The sequence below is a fragment of the Bemisia tabaci genome, chromosome 6 (assembly GCF_918797505.1).
Source record: "Bemisia tabaci chromosome 6, PGI_BMITA_v3".
NCBI classification, from domain to species: domain Eukaryota; kingdom Metazoa; phylum Arthropoda; class Insecta; order Hemiptera; family Aleyrodidae; genus Bemisia; species Bemisia tabaci.
In genome coordinates, this window is record NC_092798.1 from 23,602,469 (window position 1) to 23,623,422 (window position 20,954).

General features: G+C 37.9%; 1 protein-coding gene across 4 annotated transcripts in view; it reads right to left on the minus strand.

Annotated features, from left to right (window-relative positions):
• Positions 1-19,463, minus strand: part of Asph (Aspartyl beta-hydroxylase) — a 39,015-nt gene extending 19,552 nt beyond the window's left edge. For 2 of the 4 annotated variants that reach the window (XM_072301846.1, XM_072301844.1), the window contains exons 1-3: positions 19,075-19,463; positions 5,082-5,276; positions 3,535-3,633 (exon numbers count right to left, since the gene is read on the minus strand). In XM_072301846.1, coding sequence (XP_072157947.1) covers positions 3,535-3,633; positions 5,082-5,276; positions 19,075-19,129 — 349 coding nt within the window. In that variant the 5' untranslated portion in view covers positions 19,130-19,463. Of the gene's footprint in view, positions 1-1,113; positions 1,558-3,534; positions 3,634-5,081; positions 5,277-9,063; positions 9,221-19,074 lie in introns of those variants that run through there. The other 2 variants (XM_072301845.1, XM_072301847.1) reach the window with 2 other exon arrangements.
• Positions 19,464-20,954: the final 1,491 nt, after the last annotated feature.

Sequence of the window (20,954 nt, forward strand, 5' to 3'; positions counted from 1 at the left end):
GTGACAGCCTGTGATTTCTCATAAAATTTTGAACCTCTTCCTAAAAGCTGCTTCTTCTTAAACTCATTAAAACTTTCACTTTACATTTTTGATAAATATTTGCGCAGAAAAATGTTGAGCAAATAATTAAATGAAATTTGGGCATTGGAAAATAATGTCGATGATAGAACGATTTAAAAGTAATGCTTTTTAGAAAGCAAAAAAAGAGAGAAAAAAATGTAGTTATCAGCTGCAGGAAGGAGGTGGGAAAGAGGAGTCATTTTGGATGCAAAAAAGAAAGTCAAAGGGAGATGTAAATCTGAGGAAAAATTAAAATCAACCAACCAAAATCGAGCAAAAAAAGGGAAAAAAAGAAAAAAGAAAGGGGGAACAACAATACCTACGGGCAACCTCTTCTTTTGACGTTAAATTTTCCAGAAAAATATCACTCAATTTTTGTTCTGGGTGGAAAATATAGACCAAATTATACAAAAAAGACCTCAAAGAAAATCAAATTTAAACTGAAAACTAAAAAACTGAAAAAAAAACCAAGGTATACAATAGGCAGACCATCCAAGAGTAGTTTAAGCGCAATGAATAGGCAATGTTGAAAACAATAGATTGGAGGGCATGGATGGTAAAAATCACTGTAATTGTTTGCATTGTTTGTACTTTTTTTGATAGAAAAAATATTTTATTCACTCAAAAAACTTGTTAATACCTAAATGAAGAGCAGATTTTTATTCAGATAATCACGAGCTCGGACTACACAGGTAAAACATTATTTTATCATAAGAAAGTTAAAATTTTAAAGTTTGACTGATAGTCCTTCAGAATAAAGTAAGTTTATTGTTAAAAACGTTCAATGTCTGCTCTACTGTTTTTCTGTTGCTACTAAACTTATTCTTATTCTTAGAGGGAAAGCACTCAAATCCAAATATTGTTATTTTTATACATTCCAAAATTATTTCATCCATCTGCCAGGGAGGTTAGGAGAACCAATTTATATGTTGTTAAAAGTGAAGAGCATGCTGCCACCTTCGAAGGTGGTAAACTCTTCTGCTGAGAATTTCACTTTGCAAAAACAAAATCTCAAAAAACCACAAATACGAAACACTCTGAACATGACCTTACGTGGTTCAAATCTTGTTTTCCTCTCCTGCGATCTGGCCAGAATCTGTCTGATAATTTCGTTATCATCACTGTCATCTTCCTTTTCATCAGCTTCATCAATGTGTCGCTGTGGTTTATTTTTGTGGAATTTATCCTCTTCCTCTTCCTCCTCTTCTTCCTCTTCCTTTGCATCATTTACATCATCTTCTTCTTCCGCACTAGCCTCATCTTGTTTCTCGGCTTCATTGCTCCTGTAGTATTCATCCTCGTCTTTCTCACCAAATAGATCGTTTTCATCCACTTCATTATCTTCCTGCTCATCATCATTTTTGTCATCATCGTCATTGTTATCATCATTGTCATTGTTATCATCATCATCATCATCATCATTATCATCACCTCCATCTTCATCATCATCGTTTTCGTCATCATCATTTCCAGGTGCATCACGATCTTCTTCAGGTTCATTTTCTTCTACTCCAGCATCATCATCTCCTTGAGTCTTATAAATGCTTTGGTAGATACTTTTATAGAAACCAAAATCTCCTGATTTGGCATCACTTTCAGGCTGGTTTTCGGATTCAGCCTCATTTTCATCGTCTTGATCAGTTTCGTGGCTATCTCCTGCTTCTTCTTCGTCTTCTGCATGTTCTTCTTCTCATCATCATCATCATGCTCTGACTCAGATATACCAAACAAATCGAATCCTACATCATGTTCACTTTCCTCCTCTTCTGAGTGATCTGCATTCAAGGAACATTTTTATGAGAACTGTACAAAATTTTTTGGAGCACTTAATGAGACAGCAAATTTAAGATAAGGGTATGACGATCAATTATTTCTTTGAAGTAACACTAATTACTTATTTCTCTGGAATTCTTTAATTTATTGATACCTAAATTAATGTATTTATTGGACGGATTTGAGTTGAAATATCTCGGAAATATTGGGCTCCAAAAAAAAAAAAAAAAAAAATGAAAAAAAAGAAAGAAAAAGAGCATAATTTTCACAGGGAAAGAAAAACAATTGGAAATTTCCTGTGCTTACAGACTGCAGGAGGATGAAGTTATTTCCCCTCGTAACAAGTGAAACAATTAGAATTTATCAATTCATCCCAAAACTGGGCACAAAGCCAGGTTACGTGGAATAAAAATAATTGTGCACACCGACCGCAAGAAATGAGCATTTCACTACGCATTATGAGTTTGGTACACATGCGCCATAATTTTATTTAAAAGTTTGTTGCTGAACTGCCGATTTTGTACAGCTGAATTAAAATAATAGTAGCGATAAGATCTGGCTGTGCTTTAAGAAATCTTCAAGACACGACCTTGTTTAAGGATCCTCTACCTTTTTCCTCTTGTGACACAGCATGTATACAATAAACTGATGATTTCGGAAAAAACTTAGATGGGCATGCTTATACCTGAAAGTTTTAAAAGAATTTGGAGTAGCCTTCTTCGAGTTTTTTTTCTCCTAATTAGACATTATTACCAGAATCACGATAAAAGGAAAGAAAGCTAAATCAAAGGAGATGCTATTGAATTTATGTGGTTGCATTTTCTTACTCAGAAAAAGGCATTGACATATGAAAGCAGCATTAGAAATACATAGGTAAAATTAACTGGGTCTTATGGTTTCTGTAAGACCGAGGAGTTATCCAGATGGACCCCTTTAAACAAAATTTACTGAGTAATAAGATAGATAGGTACATTCTAAGATTGAGTTTCATCTACAGGTAACATTACAAAGAACAATGCACGAAAGGTAGATAATATTTCCAACTATGCGATCACAGAGTGTGAAGGCACAGAGAGCTCCATCAAGGCTAAATCACAAAAGCAATAAAACAGCAGTTTTCATTAATTTTTTACTTAAGAGAAAATTATGACTTTTTGACAAAATCATATAAAACGTTTTCAAAAACTTTGCTGTTATGTTCTATAGAAAAGAAAAAAAAAGAGAGAGTAAAACTACGCACCAGTGGGTAATAGGGTGTGAGACAGAGATAGAATCTTTAAAAAAGAATATGACGAGTCCCTCTTTGAAAAATTCTTACCGAAAGCAAAAAATGTCAGTCTTCAATGGCATATAAGATATATGGTGAAATAAGTATGTTTGGGCTCCTGCACACACGATTTTATTTTTGGCTCATAAAAATAGTAACAAAATATTGAAATTTTTTTTTCATCATATTTTAATATTTATTGTTCTGTGTGAAACGCTCAGGCAGAATAGGTAGCTAGTTGTATAGATTGGCAAGTAGATAGGTACGTAGATGAATATGTAGGTCGGTACATTTTTAGTTTTGTTTTGCAACTCATAAAAATGATGGGTATAACATCTCTTAAGTCTCACTCCTGACACTTTCATACATTTTCTGAGTTTTTTGGTACTATTCAGATCATTCATTTTCAAATACCAAGAATTAGAACTACCTACCTGAAACACTGTGTTCTTCCTCATGCTCATGATTGTCATGCGCCTCATCAACCCAGCCTTCCAACATAACAGACCATGGTGAATCAGCAGCAGACTCGACTAAAAATAACAAAATACACATAGGCATTATTTCAATGTTAACTTATTTCTAATCACTTAAAATATACAGTGCTGATCTATTAAATCAGCACCTAGACACTAAGAGATCTTTAGAGCAGGTATATGAGGCAAAGTCAGGAGAAACCATTCCTTTTTTTTTTCAGTGTGAATAACTTAGCCACATTCCAAAAATCTTCAAAAATGATTACTTACTTGTTCCATATCAGACATGTAATACAACTGGGCATTGATCAAAGTGTTAAGTATGTTTGGAAAAAAAGGTCTATCATGCCTGAAAATCATTGATGACGTATGAGTTGATTCCATGACTTTAAAGAAAGAAAGGCAGTTTAAGTTTCATCCTTCTCAGAAGAGAATAGGTGTTGGTTCAGAATACTAGAATTGGTATGTAGGTAGACATCATTGAATTGTCAAAGCAAGTAATTTTTGAAATCAATACCAAGTATTTAATTAGAATGCTACATTGGTATCCTTTCAAAAATTAATAATCATGTATTGACTAAGAAGATCAATTAGATCCCATCAAGTAATAGCAGTATTTTATTCCAGAATTTTCATTCCAACTACCCTCTGTTAGAACTGGGTGAGACAAATTATGAACTGAAAACTCCTTACTTGGTCAAAATATTGTGGAAATTATCATTGAGTATTACTATTATTCACTGGTTTTCTTTTCAGCAAGTGCTTATTGTAAGAGTCATCTTCACTGTTTTGTGGATTTCTCCCTCCCCCTTCTTCTTCTAATTTCTTCTTTTCTCTTCCTTCTTCCTATAATTTCTGCTTATTTCTTCTGATCTTATCATTCCTTCTCTTTATCTATGGCGTTTTACTAAAGTAGAAGGGGGAGAGGATAAGGTATACTCAGCATTGCCTCGACGCAATGATTTAGCTGATAGTTGAAATACAAAATTTGATATGAAATTTTGAATTCCTCCAGTTTTGCTGAAAAACTGTCATCTTAATGCTCTAATGATGGCAATACAAGCCATTAATGATTGATGAAACAAAATCAAAGAAAAATCCAGGGAATTTTAAAGTTTTCAGAGGAGAGAGGATTTTTGAGTCCGAGAAGTGCAGAAAAAATCCTTCGGAAGTGTGCAAAAAATTGAGTAACTACTCTGTAAATACTGAATTTAAAGTCTTAGAGTGCAATTTTTGTGAGCAACAATAGCTGGTAAGCTTCGCTGCATTTTTAACAGAATTGACTTTTTGAACCTCCAGTTTGATTTCCATTGAAACTTTTAATCCAAACAAGTGGTTACGTTCGCTGGTTTGAATGTGTTTTTTTCCAGTGCGATAAAAGCCAAAATGAAGATTCTCGTGATGGTGGTTTGCTATCAATGATCTAAACTTTTACCTAACTTCTGGCTGCAACTCATATTACTGCACAAAATTCAAATACGTGTGTTATGATAGCTCTTACTTACCATCTCCAGATCCATGAAATTCTATGATGAGGAGTCCAACAAGGATAGCGAGGGTGCCAAACAAGCCAAAGAAAACAATTTTTGAGCAAAAGTTCCCTCCAAGATGTGCATCTTTGTGGACATGTATGTTTTCTTCATTTGTAGGGCTGGGAGCAGGTATTAAAAGGGGCACTGTGTCCTCTGTTGAGTCATCAACTGGAAAAAAAAGTTTGAAATTATTACAAGTAATTTATTAATTATAAATAATTAAGTTTATTCTGCTTTCACTCAAGTTTTTGATAAATGAATGGCAGCATGGAAAAATGTGCCTTAGGATGCAGGAGAAAAATAAGATAAATATTCCTTAGGTCAGGAGAGTTAATCCTGCATCATTAAGCGCAAAACAATACCCAAAAATGCCAAAATTTGACCGTTTGGTAGCGATGCGCAGGCCTGGAATGAAAAACAAAGAAGCCTTGCTGCATTAAAAATGTTAGTACTTATTTAGAACTCTACAAGATATAGCAATTTAGCGCCAATTTGTGGACAATATAAAAAACCCGGTCAGTTGGACTCAGTCGGAATCCACGGCCCCACATTTGGTTCTTAACCAAGGGGTTTAAAAGATGAATAAATGAATACAAATATAAATGAAGTGGTTTTATAACGCTTTTTACCCATTTTTTCGTAAGTGGCTTAAAATTTTCTTCAGTTCGTTTACTGAGTGAAATTATAATGGCTACCTTTGTTGTTTCCTATCTTCGGTTTTTGATGACGGCGCAGAGATACAACTATTCGTACGCGATGGATGTCCGTGTTGCCGCTAAAAAATTGAAGGCGCTTCGATTGGTAGTTCCCGCTCAACTCGCGCTGAGTATGCGCGGTAGATTTGGCGCCAAAACGGCCCGACACATGAGGTTTTCAGTGCAATTTCTTTTAATTATAAATGAAGAACATTGAGAAATGTTTCGAAGAAAGTTAATAAGACGATAACTTTCCAAAATTCTTGATTCCGTGGGGAGAAAAAAAATTAATTTGAATCGAAAAGAAACTGATAATAATTCCTTTTTCAGAATATAGGTGTGATCGCTTGTCATAACCCTCTACTATAAATCATACAAAAAAAAAAAAGAAGTTAAAAATGGACATCCAGTAGAAAATAAGGCATAGCATCAATATTATATACTGACTAAATAACGCGCAATGACTTTGAATTTTAAAAGAAAAAATATTATTAAACTTGACGAACAGCGGGAGCAAATCTATGGTGAAATTAGAATACCATCGACGGTGAAACTACCAAACCACGTATCTCGGATTGCAACAGTGTAGACTTCCTGTCAGACTTTATTTTTTTAATGGAAAACCACTCAACGACAATTCTTCAAAACTTCCGTGTTTTTCCCTCTATACGCAGAGAAAAACTCTGTAAAAATTTCAAGAAGTTAAATAGATTTTTTCTCCTTCAAAAAGTGAAATGGGGGCGGAGATTTTCAAACGCCGCCATCGAGATACGTGGTTCGGTAGTTTTGCCGCCGATATGCGTCTCTTCATGAGCATACAATGGAGATGTTGCATGTGTGAGGAATTTGCGATTTGACTGTTGATTCTTATGTAAAAGTTCGTGAGAAACACGATGGTGCCACTGGTTTTCTCTGAAATCAACTTCCAAGCTCAAAAAAAGCTCTCAAGTTGAGGCCAAAATGGAGAGGATATCCCACCCTACCCTGAGAGTCCACGTCTACATCAAGACAAACTCTCCATGCAAAAATAGGGAGCAAATACATTAGCAATGATGCCGCGTGTTTTCAGTTTTAGAGTCCCAAATGAAGTTGCAGCCCTGTCAATGCATTACTATCTTTGCATGGACAGTTTGTCTTGATGTAGAGGTGGATTCTCAGGGTAGGGTGGAATATCCCCCTCCATTTTGGCCTCAACTTGAGAGCTTTTTTTGAGCTTGAGAGTTGATTTCAGACAAAACCAGTGGCACCATCGTGTTTCTCGCGAACTTTTACGTAAGAATCAACAGTCAAATCGCAAATTCCTCACACATGCAACATCTTCATTCTAAAATGCTTACAAACAGGAACCGACTGAATCATTTTTCAAGAGAGTATAGAATCTACGCTTGTAACAAAATAAATCATATTTGTACGACCAAACATCTTCTCTTGTTTACCAGTTGCTCCTGGGTGCGAAGCATGGCGCGTGACAACTTGACGCGGTCCACGCGGCTGACAACCCCCCTCCCCCCTCCCAATTTACTACTTGGAGAGGTTCAAGCTCCCAGAGATATTTCCCACAATTTCCAAGCGCGCTCAGGTTATTTTTAATCTTAGCCCAGTGACACTGGCCTTAATGCCGAGAGCATGGTGTACGAAAATATTTAAACCAGAATATTTATTCGGCTCGGAATAAGATGAAAAGATTAGTGACGTATTGGTCCTTATCGATGCCTCCTCTCCGAGAATGCACGGGTCTTGCCATTCACCTGTGTCTGCAACTGCATGCCAAATGTCTCGGCGGGATTCCTGAGTGCATTCCGCATGCTTGATGCATTTAGGATATTCTTAACGATGGTCAGTAATGCAAAGTACCTTACACAGTGAAAACTGGATTACACGACCTCATCGATTGATTCGGGTTGTTCCCGATGATCATTAGCAGATCCAACAAATTGGCAACATTGTTTTTCTCCATTTAAACCTATGGAAATGTATCGACTCTGAAATGGGCCAGGTGCTCCGACGAAAATCGATATAATTTAACATAGGTTTAAATTGGGGGGGGGGGGGAATCCGGTGTTGGCAAATTTCTGAATCCGCCTTTGCCGATGACCCAAAGTTGACGTCAAGCATCGGGTAAAGAGCGGTGAAAGCATGGGCACTTACGATCATACATTTCGTGCTTTCATATGATGGACAAATGGGACAATATCTATGGTGAAACTGGAACCTCTTAGGTGGTGTTTCAAAATCGCCACTCCTATTTGGATCGCGTTAAGCAGAAGGGAATCAAGCCACATCCGCTAATTATGGGCAGTTTAATTCCTTGCATGAAAACAGTTGCGCGGATTTTCGTGCAAATTTCAGTGAATTTTCTCCATAGTACGAAGCAAATTCCTCAAAAATTTCAAAGAAATCTGCACAGACGTTCTCTCGCAAAAAATTAAATTTCCTGGTTAAATTTGGCAACAGCTGATGTGGCTTGGTTCCTTTCTGTTAAACGCGGCCAATTTTTTTTATCAAAGGAGGACGAACCAACACTGTTGCTTGCGATTTTCACAGAATATTTTACACATCAGGGAAGTTCTCACCCCATTTGAAATGAAGTTGAGTATTTTTCCTTTACGAGATAAATTATGACAGGATGTCTGCAGCGTCGTAAACCAAGTTGCGCATTTTTATAGTTTCACCGTCGATAAATAAAATAGCTAATGGTAACTTGTCAGAATTCTGATTCATAGCATTCGATGGCTACTGTCCACAGCAACGTTTCAAAATTTCCGATTGTGTACTATTTTTTTGAAAGACTAATGTTCAAAATGTCTCCTTAATATTTCTTTGAATACGTCAGAATGAAAGAAGAATATTCCATGAAAATTCAAGAAAGAGTGGTGATTATGTAGTTTTCCTTAAAAATTTAAAACAAAGCGGTGATTGTCGCAATCGAAGATACTGATTCTTCGACTTCAGCCATCGACATATTCCCTTCAATACCTAAAGGTAAAAAGGTACAGAGCCTTTCCCTCCTGGTATACTTTTTTAATAATCAAAATAAAAAAGCTCTTTTTTCATGCGTCAACAATTATTTTCACTAAAATGGCCATAAAAAAATGCGACGGCCAGTCTGTAAAAAATTAAATATCGCCAGAATTTTAGTAACGTCACGGTTCTTTAAACCATCAGTCATCGTACCCGTACAGTTTAAGACACAGACCAACCTATTCCGTTATACGAACTTAAATCAGAAAACAGGGCACACGAAAGAGAAGGTTAATTACACAAAATAATGGTCGTCATCCTGTGTCCTGATTCGCTAGTGTAGGCTGTAGACTAGATACTTAAACTTGTATACTCAAGTACTGATTCCCGCATTCACGTGGTTAGTAGACTGGGTAGGAAAATGTTATACGAGAAAGATTCGCTATGCAAGGGTAACAAAGGTGAACAAAGACGTAAAAACATCGTGGAATTCTGCCTTACACGACTGACAATGAGGCGTCCTTTTTATCGTGTGCAAGGAACCGAGAGGCGTATGAATAAAATGAACTCGTTCTGAGTCTTCGGAACACTTGTAAAAGGTCGCGAGCCAGAGAATAAAAGAATTCGGGTACAATTTCAAAGCAAAGCTCTGTTTCAAACCGAGTTCTCAAGGCCAGAGACTGCCATCAGTTGTAACGGAGTAAAACAAAATGTACCTTAAATCGGAGGGAAAAAAGTAATTTTGAATTAAAATTTTGAATGAAAAATTCCCAACAGTCTTCAAGTAAAAGTAGGAATTGCCAGTATTATTATAACATAGAAATAAAGTCACGTTCTTCCCACGGCCGGATTTACCTACTTGCCGCCCATGGGCCGCCTGTATTTTGCCGCCCCATCTCATTCGTTTTGAAACATCGATACAAACCATCAAGTGAACGTGCCGGAGGAGGAGGGGTGCATAAGACGCGTTTACTCGTGTTGGGCACATTTTTCGTGAAAGCCCTGTCAACACTGGCAAAATTTTACGGAACTTTGCGCGAAAATTTAGTTCCGTAAACCTATCCCTGTGTGAACGAGGTCTTTCATTTATAAGAAAAGAACTAAAAAATAAGGAAAGAATAAATATGAATGTGGTTTAATGAATTTAATTTCCGCCACCACGCCAACCGCACTGTGTTCGGCGCAATGCGTTAAGTATCCTTACAGTCTTGTAGGCGCTATGCGTTTCATGCCGACGCGACCGCTGCTGACCGCACTGTTTTTGACGCAATGCGTGAAGTATTCATGTAGTCTAGTAGGCACTGAGAGTTTCACGTCAACTGCTGCTGACCGCGCTACGTTTGACGCAATGCGTGAAGTATTCATGGAGTCTTGTAGGCGCTAATATGTATTTCATGCTGACCGGCGCGACGAGGATTTCACATTTTCTTTTCACGTCCTTGTCATCATTGCTCGCTGCGCCGCGCCGCTCCAGGCCAAATTGCATTTTTGGTTTCTCTCTCAACTAGACTAATCAAAGGCGCTGTCTCTTGTATCACCGAAAGACGATCAAATTAGAAATTACTATACTTCAACTCTCAGGAAATGAAGGAGTTTTTCGCCTTTTCTCGTTTGCAATTTTTTTTGTGAATCAGGTTTTCTTCTTGATACCTACATTTGAGAAAATTACAACATTTGCCGCCCCCTTTTGCCGCCATTGGCCGCGGCCCAAGTGGCCACCCCTTAAATCCGGCCCTGGTTTTTTCGTGCTGGATGATTTCAAAATCGAAATAAGAAGGATTTTTCTTAACTTTCGAATACTACCAAAAAGACCGAGTCAAAATTTCAAGTCACATCTGGTCACAATCTGGCTCCTCTTGATTCCATCTGCACTGCACAAAGCTTTTAATCAAAACATCAAATTGCGTCCCACAAACGCAAAGGCACATTTTATCTTCTCTGCGCCTTCATCCGTGTTTAACTCGAAAAAAACTTTTTATATCAAACACTTTTGAATCCTGTGTGCAAATATTTGCAAACGCCCCGCGCGGCTGATGAAAATTACGCAATGCGTAAAAGCTCCAACTGAAATGAGGAACGGAATATTTTTGACGGGACTCAAGTTAGGTTCGGGCCGGCTAGGCAACTAAACCAACTCCGTGGCAAAGCGTGGCGTGTCACTGGAAAGTGAAGGCGCTGTGGGTCGCAGTCGTGCGCCTGATGAAACCTTTCACTGGACTGGAACCTTAATTTGGCGTTACGTACATAACAAAGTGTTTCCTTAGCAATTGCTATGCACCACGATTCACTAACTGGAACTGGATATAATTTTTTTTTTTTTTTTTTTTTTTTTTTTTTTTTTTTTTTTAAACGAAAATCAATTATTTTATTATGTTTATTTACAGGGTGGAATGATATTTAACAGAATATCACCCGAAGGCCAGGAACTGGATATAATGTAAATCAATCAAGACAAGCTTAGCGAAATTTCAACTGAGGGCAATCTACGCGTTCGTTGAGCGTCAACGTTAGGACTGAATTTGAATTTATTTGGCAATGAGGAACTACCAATTTTGCCTCATCCAGGAACAACATATATTGCCATTAGTTCCTTCATACAGATAATACTTTTTTTAATGAGCAAAAAATAGTGGTTACTCTTCGCAAAATTTAGTCCGATTGATACTTACTTCGTTCTGGGGCAAGGAATGGATGTCTGATCGTTAAAATCTCTGTCATGACTTGTCGACTTAAGTTTTAAATTAAAAGGAAAAATGTCCCTTCAAAATAAGATAGGTACTTCAATCGGTGGATCCTAATAAGAGGAACACGATTTTGGCTTTATGCGCCTTCAGTTTCAGATGACACTCAACGCACTGCTCCGCAGTTGGTTCAATTACCTACCTGGTTAAGCTCAACTCAACTTACGGCAAATGTTTGATAAGACCTGCTCTCTTTCAATTTGAGGCTTTTCGAACGTGGGCATTTAGTTCGGTTAAGTAATTATATTAACTTCTTGAATTTTATCACGAACAGTGCCTCTCCTCCACGCAAATTTTCTGGGATAGGAGCCAAATGGACTTTCCACAAATTATGATGTACAGGGAATTTTCTCTATTACTTCCTTCTCTTTCTTTCTCTCCCCCTCTCTCCTTTTTCGTTATTTTTCCTTTTGTGGTTAATTTTCACGTTTCCCGTCAAAGCTAAAAGGCCACACAGCTTAAGCTCTATGAGGCTCTGGTTTGACTATAAGCTCTCTGAGCCCCTAAATTTTCTTTTTGTCACGATTCGTTTTACCGTTCCACTGGGCCAATTTCCATTAGTTATACGGCTATCGACAAAGAATAGATCCTAGATGAGTTCGTTCAATTCAGATTATGGAAATATGACCGACGTTTCGTATATTACGTGATGAAGTTATGGATTTTCCTATACTCAAATGATGTAAATTCTCATTTTCAATGAAATATAGGCATGACAGGAAGCCAGTGAGCGTCGCGAACCGAGATACGCGTTTTTGCAACTTCGCCGTCAATATTGCACCTACATACTGCCGTGCTGAGGAAAAACCTCGTATGAACCTTTAAGCATTGCCAAATTTCCGTTCATTAAACACGAATTTCCTGGTAAACTTAAGAATATTTTTCTTCCAATTTTTCAGGTAATTTTGTTCGCATTTTCACCTAAATCCCCTGAAAATTTCAAGGAAAAATATTCATAACTTTCCTCAAAAATAAACTTTTTACTGAAGGAAATTTGACAACTCTCGAATGTTCATACGACGTTCTTCCTTAGGACGGCAGCATACACGGCACTGGATAATAGTCTTGGAATACATCGGTTGACGACAACGAAACGAAACAGACAGACCGCGTGTTGCTTCTCGACTTTACGGACTGTGCACTTTACTGTCGTGCTAAGGAAGAACGCCGTATGAGCCGTTACGCGTTGCCAAATTTCCTTCAATAAAAACCGAATTTACTGAGAAAATTGTGAATATTTTTTTTTCAAATTTCTTAGACAATTTTATATGCAATTTAACCTAATACATCCTAAGAATTCAAGGAAGAATGTGCACCACTTTCCTCAAAAATACACGTTATATTCGGGGGAATTTGGCAACTCTCGAATGTTCATACGGCGTTCTTTCTTAGCAAGGCAGTTTACACCATGGAGAATACTGCCGTGCTAAGGAAAAACGCCGCATGAACATCCGAGAGTTGCCAAATTTTCTTCGATAAAATGTTTATTTTTGAGTAAGGTTATGGATATTTTCCTTGAAATTTTCAGAAGCTTTAGGTGATATTGCAAACAAAATTCTCTGAAAGATTGGGAGAGAAATATTCATACGTTGACAAGGAAATTTGTGTTTTAGCAAAGGAAATTTGGCAACGCCTGAAGGCTCATACGACGTTTTTCCTTAGCACGGCACGCAGAATGGGAGGTGTGGCGAGAGAGGAGATTATCCCGGAAATGTTAAGGTTGGAAGCATGAGTTTTGGCATTAGACAACGCCACTGACCGCTCCAACGCAACGGCGGAGCCCCCCCCCCCCCCCCCCCCTCCTCCCCCGAAGCGTGCATTGGCTGAGGATGCACAAATTTAACCACTGCAATTGCAAGCAACAAACGAGTCTGAGGCAAAAAGCACGGAAAGAGTTGATGGAGCTTTGTGCGATGTAGTAAAACCGACTTTGTCCGGCACTGCCGCACAGAGGATCGAGTCAATCAGATAGGTCGGACACGAAAGTTTCGACTAAACCTGCAAATTTTGATGTTTCATTCGTCATATTTTGAATTTAAAAGGATATTACTACAAGAAAATTTCACGAGGAAACCAATGAAACTACTTTTAGAACCTCAAAGTTTTGTATAAACGGAGTTAAGGGCGTTTAAACTTTCTAAATATTGTCCGACCTCTCTGATTGACTCGATCCACTGTGTGCCGTCGAACGGACTGCTTGAAATATTTTCGAGTGTCAGGTGCGCAGCTTAAAAAATCAAATCGGGCACTGCCTAATTTCTTCTCAAGTTTCATCTCCTTAAAGGAAAACTAAGCAATATTTTGACGTATAAATGTCGGGAGTACACTCTCATTTATAGGCTTGAATCAGTTTACGATAAGTATAACGGCGTTATATTATTATTATTTTTTTTTTAAAAAATTGTCTTAAATACAAATAAAACACGAGAGAACAATAGGCAAATTGAAATAAATCTCTCAGTTTGAGAGCGGATCCACCTCGGAAAAACGAAATTTTTCAGGAGACGATAAAAACTGCGTAACAGCGAGAGAAGGCGTGTTACTACGCAAAAAAGTGAGCATCGTAAAAAACCCGAATTGGGTCGTTTTTGAACTGAGAGATTGAAATGAAGTAAGGCTGATTTTTGTGAATACCGTCTAATCTTGAGTTGGTTCTTTTTCACAATACCATGGACACATAACTCTAGTCCTGAATAATGATACTAGGCCGAACTTGAGACGAAACACAGGGCCTGAATTTTGACCTAAAATGGACGTAATAGCGGCGTTAGCTTAACTCCATCAGATGTTGTCTAATTCTCTAATTTCCGCCCATGCTCTATTGTTTAAACCAAAAATTAAGGAACATTCCGACCTTCAATATTGTGCGTACATTCTTGATAATAGCCCCTGAATGCAACTATTCGTGCTCTGAGGATGTCCGTGTTGCATACTCAGGTAAATGAAGGCGTTTTGACTTCCGTCGCACTCATAGAAATGCGTGCTATGTTAAGGGACTGAAATACCCGGATGCAACTATTCGTACTCCATTGATGTCCGTGTTGCATAGTATAGAATTCGAAGGCGCCTTTATTGGAGAAATTCACAGAAAATTTCAAGAAATTATGCTTAGGTTTTTCTATTAAAAAATCGAACGTTAGAGATAAAATAAAACTAGGCAAAGTGATATACTTAGTTGTAGGCTGGTTTTACATTAATTATTCTCACGGTAGGAATGCGAAAACTTCCCCGAAGGAATTGGTATATATGAGTTATCATTAATCTCATATTACTCTATTTACTGAAGATTGAAGACACTTAAACACCTTCAAAATCGCGAGGTGGAGTTAAACATAAATTACTGCGTGACAAGATTTTAAGACGACACATGACACAAATCATCAAATAAATAAATACTGCCACAGGAGGAAGGAATGTAACCTACCTCAAAAATCGAAGGCGAAATAGCAATTTGCGTGACCTCCATTATGCCCCCCCCCCCCCTACTAAGTCAATTTTGCCTCATCTGGTGTTGCCAAGATTGTGCGACTTTGCCGTTCTTTTACTCCAGTTAGAATTCACTTGACCTCACACAGAATATTCAGGAAAACGGCCTCATGAATTGAAAATTTTAGAGGGCAAGCGTGTACCTATTCATGAATGTTTCTAATCCGTCGAAAGCTGCAGAATCATAGCGTGAATTTTGACACATAAGTGCCGCAGTGTTGCAAAAACATTCTTAATTTGCCCATTTTTCAAACAAGTCTTCGTATTTTAAACACTCTTTTTTCGAACATTTTCTGAGTGATGACCCCTCTTTCATGCTTCTTGTTAAAAATTTGCCGCAATTTTGCAAAGAAACACGCGATTTTTATGCTGACGAGCTTCACTTCTTAAACCTACTCCGCGGCCAAATTTTCAGTTTTGCACGCGACCACTCCTGCGGTTGCGTCGACGGGGAATTTCTGGCACTCAGCACGCTGATTATTGAAAAAGATAGACAAAGCTGTAGACAAAGGAGACATAGGGAGTATGGCCGATCCTATTAGTTGAAACGTGTGTTTTTTGTGGTCTGAGGGGAAAAATGATAGACAAACTGTAGGGTCACTTGACGGTTGCCGCTCGTTAGCCTTTTACTTACTCAGTCCGTTGCAACCACCCGTTTTCACCAACAGGATCGTTCCATTTTCCCTCTGTCTTCTTTGCCTATAGCTTTGTCTATCAATTTCATTAATCGGCTCGCTGGGTGCCTTTTTCTCGAATTGTCTTTTGTAATAACGTGCGCCTCCACGATAAATAAGTTATGGCTGAACGACTCAATCTGTGCGGTTCAAGAGCCCCACTACCAAGTAAAGGAAAAACGCCGTATCTGCATTCAAATGTTGCCAATTTTCTTTTCAGAGAATATTTATTTTTGAAGAAAGTGGTGTGCATTTTCCCGATAATTTACAGGTACTTTAGATCAAATTACGGACAAAATATTCAGAAAAATTAGGGGACAAATATATTATACAAATCTTCCCAAAAATTTGTGATACATCAAAGGAAATTTGGCAGCGTTTGAAAGCTCATACAGCGTCACTCCTTTGGCATGGCAGCGCACTGACCGATGCTCACGTTTACACGATGGGGAATCTAATTGTAGATGGAAATTGTCTTGTTCCCAGGAAAGTTCTCGGAAAGTTTCGTTCCCAGGAAAGTACTCTAGAATCCCCATTCACAGAAGAGTTCTCCAAAAATTCCTGCTCCAGAGAGAGTTTTCACGAATGCTCGGCTAAGCTTTCCCGGGAAACACACGAGCATTCACGTACATACGGTAATCACTCGCATCTGTAATAGCCATTGGGAATTTTTCCGAGAAAATTTGATACCTATCTCATAATCCACGAGATTTTTCACGGTGTTTTTCAAAATTAAAATATATTTTTAATCGATTACATTAACATTTAACAGTTTTCTTTCATTCTCTTCTTTCTGCATTTGGGGATTCGAATGTATTTGAAAGTAATTGATGTGACCACGGCAAGAAATATACAGATTTGAAAAGACTAAAAGAGACCCACATACTTAAAAACTATACGACTATCTCCGCGGCGGCGGCAGTGTGTCAAAATTAAAGTTATGGCATGTTTCGCGCTGTGCCTTTAAAATCAGTGTCCCAGGTCCAACTTCGCTGCAGACGCTAAAAACTTCGAATTGAGCGACAACACCGCTGTCTAAAGTCGCAGCCAGCCTCTATTTTTAACCAACAACTCACTGGGCCAATGGGCAATGATCTCCCTCTCTCCATCCCTTCGTCCCCACCGATGAGTTTACGCGTGTGTTATCTTGAAACAAAATTGCAATTTCTTTAATTAAAGCTACAACCAAGTGAAAGTTCTGAGGAATACGTCGCTTTCCGATTTCGATACATTGCCATTGGTCGGAATCTGTATCAAAGGATGGTCTCCCTAACTTCCCCGATTTCAATTCTGATCCGCTGAGTAGAAAAAAAATAATAAAAATACGTCAAACCGTTTATTTGTGTCTCACTAAAAGAATCATTTTCGGACACCGCATTGGACACATGGTCTAATAAATTACGTCACGCTGTTGAGGACCTACGCTTCCTCACGCAATGAATAATTCCAGATATTGCCCATAGGAGCTTGGACCTAAAACTAAAAAAAATTGGTCCTCAACGCTTTTTTCACAAGAAAAGACATAATAGGTATGGGAGGGGAAAAATAACTAGAATTTTCTATAGAAAAGAAGAAAAGAGAGGAAAAAAAGAGAAAAACAACAAAAAATGGATGGAGAGTCTGACATTCATCAATTATTAGTTGGAGAGATCCCTCGACCTTTTAGAAGTTTGAAGAAAACCTTCCGGATACAATGAAGATATAAATGAAGCTTTAATAATGTGTTTCAGCAGTTCTACACAGGTAGATTTTTAAATTTAAAAACAGGTGTAATGCCACTCATTGCAAAGTCTACCACCTTTTTTCTTGTCTAAAACCCACTTTTCACCCCCCCCCCCCCCCCTCCCAACCCGAATTCTACCCGGCCTCTTTCAGAAAAAGTAAGGGTTTTAACATGAAAATGACTGGATGCAATTTCTGTCGTCCTCTCTGAATACATTGGTGGAACTGCTTTTGAGATGTCTCAATTTGCAGACTTTTTCTTGAGGAGACTCCCTGAACCCCCTCAGAGATGGGGGGGGGGGGATGCCCCGAGACTCCCCTTTCATGAGATGCCTTCCTGCATCCCAGACCTCCTTGAGGAGGTACGTTTTGCCCCCCCCCCCCCCCAAACAAAAAAAAAATTACTAGGTACTTCTGCCAATGCCTAATCCTCCATATTCAAATGAAGGCACTTTTTCTAAACCTCTGGTCTTTCCTGTAATTTTCTGTTATGTCCCATAGCCAATGTGGCTCACCCTTGTATACATATATATTCCTGTTAATTCTAATCAAACTCCGATTGTCTTTTTTCTTTTGCAGTGTGATTTTTTTTGTCTGCAGTAATGAATAAGAGGAAGAGGTACTCATTTAATATTTTCATGCGCTACCATTCTTCAAACTGCAAATGTTTTGTCTTGCAATTGAACAGAAATGGGGTTACTTAAATTAGACATGCTTATGATGACGAGCCTTGATTTTGAACCTGTTGGCATCAGTTTAAAATCTCACTGGAGGGTGGGAAGGCAGTGTTGCAATACTCAAATAAATTAGTCATAAGCCCCACAAAAATTGACTTTTCCATTTTCAAGGATCTCCTGGCTTAAGTAACAAATAAGAAAAATAAATCAAATAATTTCCTACTTTTTTTCTATCTACCATAGGCTGTGCTGACAATATCCCTGTATTCTTTGGGGCAGATGTGACAAATTGCTGTCAATGAGTCAGTCCAATTTTTTCTGACGCTTACCCTACTAAAAGAGATATAACACTCTTCTCCTTCCCTTCTCTAGAGCTTGTTAATTTAGAAGGGTCCCTAGTGGCATGAATTACTATGAGTGTAAAAACTTGATTATTGCTGATCGCTCTTTGGTAAAAATGTTCTTGTTCACACCAAAAATTTCCGGTCTTTATTTCTACCTGTAATTTTCTGTCATGCACCATCACCAATGCAGCTCATTTACTTGTCGGTATAGATAAAATGAATAAAAAAAGAGTGAAGCACATTGACAGTGAAACGGCAGAGACAATTAAGTATCACAGTTTGCAGCGGTAGAAACTTCCTGTCACACTTCATTTTCCAAGTCGAAAACTATTCAGCGTCAGATCTTGAAAATTTGGGTGATTTTTTTTAAGTACTCTGTGTAAAGCATTATCTGTGAATACTTCCAGCTATGAAGTTAGTTAGGCCTCCCTTAAAAATAAAATGGGCACAAGGATTTAGAGACACCGTGATTGGTATATGTGTTTTCGCAGTCTAATCCTTGATAGTCCGTGATAAGCTGGGTGCACTGTGACTTAGGAGCAGAAGTTGCACAAAAAGGCAGTGTGGAATTTGATGATACTAAAAGGCCGGAGCGTAGACTAACAATTGACTTGCTTTACTTTCGAACTAATGATTAAAATTGATTGATAGATGCGAAAAACTGACCTTTCTTGCGACGTTTATCAGCGCCTCTTTTCCGCACATGGGCATCGCCGGACATGGTGCACTGACACTAACGTGTTTTACAGGATGACACTGCGTATTTTAAGTAATACAGGCAAAGGGCTCTTGGCTAGAAGAAAAACGATGGATGGAATGCAACCAGATAATTTGCATAATTAAGCGAGTGAAAGAGAAAAAAATTTGGATGAAGCGCACGGGTCGAATTTCGTTTTACATCGCGGAGCTGGACGCGACCTCGCTCACGGATACATGCATACGGCATGCACTTCGGCTGTAACAGCGTTGCGGCTTCAGCTTCAACTGACGGCACGCTGTAACGAGCTGAAACTGAAAGCACGAAGCACTGAAATCTGAGGGCTTCTCACTCAAAGCTGCACTAAAGCTCGAAAGCTAACCTCCAACGATATCTCGAGTAATGTTTACAAAAAACTGGGATCTGATTGGCTGCGGTGACGGTACATTCAAATGGCGGCATAATTTGAACGGATCGACCGAGCTTCAAAAGTGCGCACAAGATGAAGTTTACCGGACGGACTTTTTTTCTGTTTTGTTAAAAAATACTGAAGGCTTTTTTGTGTGGGGCCCGTAAGCTGTATGCTAAAGACTAAGTTAATAAAACACCTTTATTGTAAATTTAGAGAAATCGAATTTGATTGAAACTTTTAATTTGAGCTTGCTTCAGTACCTACTTACCTAGGATATTTGGCCTGAATCACATTGTAAAGGAATTTCAGGAGGAACTTAAATCGATTTTAATTATAAAGAATTAGAACGTATTGACCTTACAGTAAATTTAACGTTTGGATGAGTGATATTTATGTAACTGACATCTAAATTATAAAACTTCTGAGATTGATTTTTAATTGACATCACAACCACAACAGTGATATTGCAGAACCAAACCACTTTTTTTTTTGTTTCAGTGTTTTAAAATCTCCTATCTTATTTCAATTTTTCGATACAGGGAATAAATCAGCATTATTTTTAGAAAGTTTCAGACAATATTCCTCACTTACAGAGAGAAAATTACGAAACTTTCGGTGGAACAAAGCATAGAATAGGTAGCTTTTCACTTACCTAAAAAAAAGGCATGATGCCTACAACACAGCAAACCGAGATGCAGGGTTCGAGAATTTTGCCATTGATCAGCAAGTAAATACATTAATATCTCATAATAAATTCATTTAAGGTTTCCTGGACCCATATCACCTCACCTTTCAATACATCTTTGACACAAACCTGAACTCTCCAATGGCAAGCAGCACGTGCCTCCTTTATTCTCCTCTTTTTTCATTCATTATGTACTAAATTTGCTCCACAAATTTTGGTTTCCCCAAAATGGACAAGCAATTATGTAAAAAAAAACCCTAGATCTCCAACTCTCCTCAGATGCAAAACATGATACATAAACGCCATGTGAGATTATTTTCAAGTGCTCTGAGCAAGACAGCCTTCTAAGTTGTTTGTATTCAACATGGTTAAGGGGAATTTCAAGTACTTATCCAAAAAAACTAGCACGGTAAAATACAAATGAGGAGGTCAAAAAATGACTATACTGAAGGGAAGGTACTTTATATTGCTTGAATAAAATTATTCTTTCATTATAGTCAAATCTATGCTTGGCACTACAAATCTTTAATGGAAGCACACAAGCGAGGAAGGGCAGCAGAGTATCTGTCTGTATCCAAAATCAAAAAAAGTATCAGTTCACCATATTTTTGAAGTAAGCTCTGCTGCTCATGATAAAATTCATCTCAATTATTTTTAATTTAAAGTTCTTTTCAGTTCCTTTTATTCTGTAAGTTTATTTAATATGTTAATTCACTATGTTTTTATTTTATTTTATTTTTTACAATATGTAT